Source organism: Dendrobium catenatum, unplaced genomic scaffold, assembly GCF_001605985.2.
Source record: "Dendrobium catenatum unplaced genomic scaffold, ASM160598v2 fragScaff_scaffold_1520, whole genome shotgun sequence".
Classification (NCBI taxonomy): Eukaryota; Viridiplantae; Streptophyta; class Magnoliopsida; order Asparagales; family Orchidaceae; genus Dendrobium; species Dendrobium catenatum.
Window position 1 is genome coordinate 644,112 of NW_021319982.1, and position 6,766 is coordinate 650,877.

The 6,766-nt window shown below is 34.6% G+C and overlaps 2 protein-coding genes across 2 annotated transcripts in view; one reads left to right on the top strand and one right to left on the bottom strand.

The window, feature by feature from the left end:
• Positions 1-9: 9 nt before the first annotated feature.
• LOC110109202 lies at positions 10-4,232 on the top strand. Its single transcript, XM_020840151.2, has 3 exons — positions 10-75; positions 676-1,382; positions 3,927-4,232. Exons 1-2 carry the CDS (start codon positions 10-12, stop codon positions 1,330-1,332), a joined length of 723 nt encoding a protein of 240 aa, XP_020695810.1. The 3' UTR covers positions 1,333-1,382; positions 3,927-4,232.
• A 139-nt stretch (positions 4,233-4,371) lies between these two features.
• The window catches only part of LOC110109227 (conserved oligomeric Golgi complex subunit 1), a 21,707-nt gene continuing 19,312 nt past the window's right edge, over positions 4,372-6,766 (bottom strand). Inside the window, exons 5-6 of the mRNA XM_020840186.2 lie at positions 5,756-5,936; positions 4,372-4,865 (exon numbers count right to left, since the gene is read on the bottom strand). Coding sequence (XP_020695845.1) covers positions 4,683-4,865; positions 5,756-5,936 — 364 coding nt within the window. The 3' untranslated portion in view covers positions 4,372-4,682. The remainder of the gene's footprint in view (positions 4,866-5,755; positions 5,937-6,766) is intronic.

The following is a 6,766-nucleotide window of genomic DNA, read 5'->3' on the forward strand; positions in this document are numbered from 1 at the left end:
GAGCCCGATATGGATCGAGAACATGACCGATTGCCAAGGCCGAGGCCAAGGTATGAATCATTGGCAGAGGCCAAGGTATGAATCATTGGCAGGATCGAGATGCAGATCCCAATCTAGAGGAGCCCAGAAATATACCAAACAAATAGGAGAAAGAAGCCAGCTTTACTACTATGAATATTAAGCCATAACTTTTTCAAAAGCAGCCCCCGCCCCAACTAAGAGAACTTTTATTTCGTCCGGTGTAAGGATGCAGAGGAACATTTGGTTGTAGGCAAAATCGCGCCTATATCGAGGTGAAAAAACTCGGTACACCTCGGTATAGTCGCGATTTTGCCTACACAACCGGATGTTCCTCTGCATCCGGTCGGAGGATGTAATAATTGTTCCAACTAAGAAGTGAGCTTTTGGGGTTTCATTTTTAGTGTTATCTAAAAAAAAAAAAAGTAGAATCAAGAAACTGTTCATTTTTCTCGCAGAAGAAATGAAATTGAATTTGAATGCCAAGTGTAAATGGTAGCACAACAGTGGTTTGTGTTGGTGCTCTTTTTATACGTTTCAAATTATCGCGAGGGATCGAACAGATAGGTTTCGCCGGCCCTTGGAACGCCGACTCCTTATCCGATGCTCCCGGCGATCTCCGCTCCCACGAAATATTTTGATCGGGTGAAGTGCTAGGGTTATTGTGATATATTTGCGAACGGGGGTTTAGAAGAAAGCACAAATGCAGTGATCCTCTCGTCCTTTCCCACTCCGCCGCCGGTGGCCCCATCGTTTCCAACTTCTCCAGGCACCGATCGGCCCGCTTCACCCCATATCGAGAATCTTCCTCTGTTCGGCGACATCACCATCCTCGAACGGCAGTCATTCTCCTCCGCAAGCTATCGATCTGTTCCATGGCCTTCGATTTCTTCGACATCATCAAGTTCTCCGGCAAGATGGCGGCAAAGCGCGAAGCCCTCCTCGAGCTCGTCGATTTCATCCACCACCTCTCCGAGTCTGCAGGAAGTGCTTATCCATACACCAAAATCTTCCGCGAAGAAGATCCATTTCTCGATCCCACCTGTCCTCATCTACAGATCGTGTTACGTCTTCTTCTCCGACATTGATGCCAAAATCGCGAAATGGTATATTGATCAGAACGCGAATATATCAAGACAATTCTGCATCGCATCTAGGGAAAATTCATGTTGCATCGTCACTTCAGTAGAAAGGCTTAGTAACAGTTTCTACAGGTTTTTTTTCGAGACGCAGAGGTCCAGTGGGATTCTACAAGTTCTTTTCTTGAGGGAGCTTGAGGAGGTTCTGGAGGCCACTCAGGCTGCGGAGTTTTAGGGCTACATGATTTCTCTGTTTAAGCAGATTGAAGCAGCCCTCATTTTCAGGTAATGTGGGTTTTGGTTTACTTGTAGAAGTTATTTTTGTTGAATGTGTTAGGCTTCGTTTGATTGGATGTTTTTGGTGCTCATTCCATTTTAAAACGACAAATTTATTTCTTCTTTACTCTTGGTTCGTCAAATCACATTCCCAGTAACTCATTTTTTTTCATTTTTCTGCTGTTTTGAGAAAGCTTTTTCTATATGCTTCTCCGTTAGAAAACTATATTTTCTGAATCAATATTTTTTAAAACTGTCTTTTACAAAAGTAGCAAATAACCAAACGAAACCTTAATCTTACATCAGCTTGGTTTTTATTAGCCTATACGAATGCTCTTCTATTGTGAAAGTTTTCAATGGATTCCATACTTTTAGGCTTTATGGGGCTGCATTTTTTTTCTATGCATTTGTGTGTTAGAATTATAATGATTAGATGACAAATAAATGTTGTTGAGAAAAAAAAAATGGAAGGATAAAAATTGAAGGACATGAGAGGATGTTTATATGTTGAAAATGTTAATGATAGAAAAGATGCTAGGATAAAAGGGATAATGAGTTGAAAAATAATAGTATTAGTGATAGGATGATAGCTATTAATATAAATATCAATGAAGATATTATGAATGATTGTTGCTTATGAGAAATATGGGTTAAAAAAATAAGTTTGGAAATAGATGGATAATTGCAACGTCTATCTAATGGTGATTTAAATAAAGTTATAGTAAGAAAGGGTTATGAGAGAAGTCATTAGGGCTGCAAGCGAACCAAACATTCGAGGAGCCACGCGTTGTTCGGTTCGATTAAAGCTCGTTTGTGATCGTTTAATTAGCTAAACAAACAAACTTGAACAATATTTTAAATACTCGATTCTTAAATGAACAAACTTGAACACTAATGCGTTCGACTCATTTATGTTCGCGAACAACATCATTTGAAGTTCGTGAACAAGCTTTCATTAAGCTCGATAAAAGCTTGATTCGTGTTCAATTTTGAACTCGTGAATAAGCTAGATAAAAATAATTAATATTTGATCATAAATAAAATTAATAAATATAAATAATCATTGCCTTTGTTACATAGACAATTGCTTTTATTATAAATGTGTTTGTTCATAGATATAGTTAAAAAAAATTCATTAAATATGTTCGCGAACAAGCTTGATAAGCACTAAACGAACGAACATGAATTGAACATGAACCGAATATGAACACTCATTAATTTAAATGAATCAAACATGAACACAAACAATAAAGCTCGAACAAACATGAACCAAACTTGAACAAGCTGATATTAAGTGAACACAAACATGAACACTCACATACTCGGCTCAGCTCGGTTCGTTTGCAGCCCTAGAAGTCATGTTGATTGGTGGTTATGCAATATAATACATAAATGCAATAACCAACGTTATATTTGATTTCATAGTAGCTTATAACTTAAAAAAAAATGATAAAAATACTTAGGTATTTACAAAAATGGAGCCATGAAATCATAACTAAATTTCTTCCTGCTCTAAAAGAAAAAAAAAACCTTCTCAAATACAATATGTTCATTTTAAATATCAACATTGAGTCCACATACTTTCGTATTAGTTATATAGATGGCTACATGGCTTAGCATATGCTTTTGGCAAATGATATAATTTTAATTGGGGAGAGGACCACTTAAATAAGTAAAAAAATTAGAATATTTGAGAAAATATTTAAAAGAAAAATGAATTGGAATAAGTAGAACAACAATTGAATATATGATATTTAATTTTAGTAGATGTGATATTAATAATTATCATTTAATATTATTAAAAGATAATGATGAATTATTATTATCTTTAGGTGTAATAGATTTAAATATCTTGGATTGCTGAAAAGCAGTATCTGTATAACTTGAATTCTTCTTTTCTTTGGTAATGATTTGCTTTATTTTTTTAACATGATAATTCTTTTTGCAATGATATTTACTAAGAAACCTAAGCATGCATTGTCATGACACTTGTAAGAACACCACCTTATGTTTGTTAATTTCTATCAACTTCCATTCTATTATTTTGTTAGTTTTATCTTGCTTCTAGTTTCCTATAAGAATGAAACTATCTTCATCTTATTTGATTTAGCTTTGCTTATTAACTGTTAAGCTTCTGTGACTAATTTTGCAGCTTCTCTCATTCCTTTCGAAAATGACTGTCTATTTTAGAAATTCATTCATTTTTCCATCTCGCGCTAAATATTTATTGTTCTTTTTTTCCCCGGACATTTAGGTTAATTAAGAGAAACTAACACATACATCACAAATGTAAAATTCAAGCCAAAGTTCTCAACTAATAAACCAAAATGAGCTAGTTTATTGCCTATCTTTAACAGTATAATTTTGACCAAGGAAGAAAATGCACTACACAAATATAATTACGGGCCAACCTTTACCTCTTGAAAAATATACAATATTTGTAATTATTTTATTGAAATGTTTTGAGTATTTTATTATATTTTACTGACTGACCTAAATTTTTTCTTTATAAAAAGAGATGTTTCTTACCGTGACTGCCATCTTATGTTGTAGAATGCCAGCTACAGAATATAGAGATAGAAGCCAAAGCTAAGAACCTGGAAGAGCAGAGGCAAATGGCTTGGAGAAAATTGGAAGCTGTAGTAGCAGCCAACGCTGCAGCTGAAGATATGATTTTATTGTGTTAGAATGATTTAAATTCTTTTTTTCCCCCCCTAAAGATGGGATTGTTTGAAGTTTAAAATGTATGTGGTGGTCAGTTGATTGTATAGTCTATTTGATTTATTTTGAAATTAATTTAATGTATAGTTAATCAATTAAATTTTATATTATATTTATCACAAAAGAATTCAATCAGTATATAACTCTTTCTAACAAATACTGGATTGCATTCAAGAAATCTTGGTGCCAATGTTCTTGGAGAGCAAATCTACTGCAACAATTTCAGTTTTTGGTGCCAAATCTTTTAACAAAAACAATCAATAGTACACCAATTGTGAAAAAAAAAAAAAGCAGCCTTCACCGAAAACAAGCAAAATTGCTTGGTTCATCTCTTCCTTGTTCTTACAATTTAATATGGCACAACTGGTAAATCACCAGTGTTAATAAAAATTTGATATAAAACAAACATATTTTCTCTGCCGGCTCAACTATACATAGGGAACAAAACCTACTTAAACTAGCCATAAAAATTGAAATAATCATTCTTGTATTTAGTTGATTGATAGCAAATAACTATACTACCCCCAGCCATGGTAATGTAGGAATGATGCAGCAGCTGAAGCATATTTGCAGAACAAAATATAGGTTCTATAAAGAATCAAACCTTGATGTGCTGGAAGTAAAAGATGACAGAAGTCCTGCTGCTGGACCTGGAAGCATATCGCCAAATGTTGACATGGCGGCCGCTGATCTATCCTTCAGCTTACCGACTTGCCCGTCAGAAAGCATCGATCCCCATCGCGATGTACTCTCCCCGAATTTGCTTCCAACCTGGTTAGCATAATAAGAGGTTAAATTCAAGATCTAAGATGTGTTACATTGAGCATTAAAGACGAATTCTGTTTGGTTTAACTATCAGAATTTTTCCTTTCGTCTAATATAGGAGAGATTATTTGTGCGGACACTACACAAGAAGAACCGTCTGATTTTATCTCTGTAAACAGTAAAAGTTGCCGGAGAACCGTCCGGTATCCGCACAGAATAATTCATCCTACTACAGGCCTTTGCTTTACTTGTTGATTGATGTGAACTGAAAGACCAGAAAGTTTCATATGATTATAGCATTTTATTCCTTCTATTCCGCTTTGAAGTTAATGTGAAAATATGATATTTTAGAAAATTATAGACATACTCCATTTCATACATCACTTCTGTCAACAAGCTAAAATAGCATAATCATATAATATCCATGTCATTCAAAGCGAGATAAACTCTCATGTTTGCTCATTTACAGCTTTCTTCCTATTTTTAAAATATTTTTTTAGTGCAACAATTAAAAATTTTATACTATAAAGTTACTTTAAGCAGCAGTAAGAAAGCCGTCCCAAACAAGACCTAAGATACCATGGCGATCAGCTGGGGCTTTGGTTTACATGATCAATTATCTTTACAAACTAAAATTTAATTAAAACTTGCTTAAGAAGGAATATTTGACTGGACTGGTAATGAAACCATTATACGTCGGGCAGTTTTCCGTTACCTTCCAAACTTTAAGATAAAATATGCTATGAATATAAACGAGCAAGCACCAATGCTGCTTTAAAATCAAAAAATAAAAATCTTCACAGGCATTCGTGCTTTTAGTGTCATTAATGAATGATAAGTGCTGAAAAAAATGAAAACATAAATTGATTATGATGGGATTAAAGAAATATTGCTACCTGGGTCATTAAAGACTTTAGAAGTGGTGTCGCGACCCCAAAACTTAATGAATCATCAAAATCAGGCTTTGGAGACCGTTCTCCATTTGAATATGTTGACCATGGGTTCTTTGAAGATGCATCATCTATGGATGTTTGAAGTGCCGATTTATGTGACCCTCTTGATGACAGGGCGGGAGCACTGAAAGTAAAAGTTGGCAGTTATAGCACTAAAAATTTATAAAAAATAGGAAGAGGTAGGTTTATTTCATTTGTAAATGAAAATCTTACTTCAGTTGCCAAAAAATTCAATGGAAATAATGACTATCCCTGAAGATGATTATAAAACATCCAACATCTGCTCAATTAAAGCCACAGTGGCTTTCTTCCACTTATGGTAAGAGATTATCATAGTTCAACTACACCTTTATTAAGAACAATAATTTTCTTTTATATTGAGTGTCAAAGCACAAATTGTTATAGACGGTATTTTATCATAGGGCATTTTTAATAGTTTTTCAAGACTTTTAGTTGACACCACATTAATTATGTTCACAATATATATTATTAAATTTGGTTATCATACTTTATGGAAGGGAATTAATTGATCTCATATAGAATATGGGAAGGAACATTTTTACATGATCAATCATATCACTCCTGATAATAATCATGGCATTCTTATTGTCACGACCCGACCCGAGACGAGACGGATCCCGCCCGCGCTGGATCGCGACGGAGCTGCACTAACCAGGATCTAGCTTTGGAATTTGGTTCGGAACTGAATCTTCCAAATAATTAATTCACACAGACTAACAAACACAGAACTACTATGTATCATCAAATGCAGCGGAACAAAACATCTATACGATTTCATTTCCTCAAAACAATCATCTACAGAACAGTACATGGCTTTCGACAAAAAGAAAGACAGAACAGAAAAGCCATGACTGTACAAAAAAAATCAAAAGTACAAAAGTACCTATACTGATCAGACTCTGAAATCTAGTCCTGAACTTCCTTCCCTTTCCC

Bases quoted from the DNA above. Each gene is read 5' to 3' on its own strand.
- LOC110109202 (XM_020840151.2), top strand. From the start codon at position 10: ATGGATCGAGAACATGACCGATTGCCAAGGCCGAGGCCAAGGTATGAA. The intron at 76-675 runs GTATGAATCATT...GTGAAGTGCTAG, and splicing joins AATCATTGGCAGAGGCCAAG to GGTTATTGTGATATATTTGC.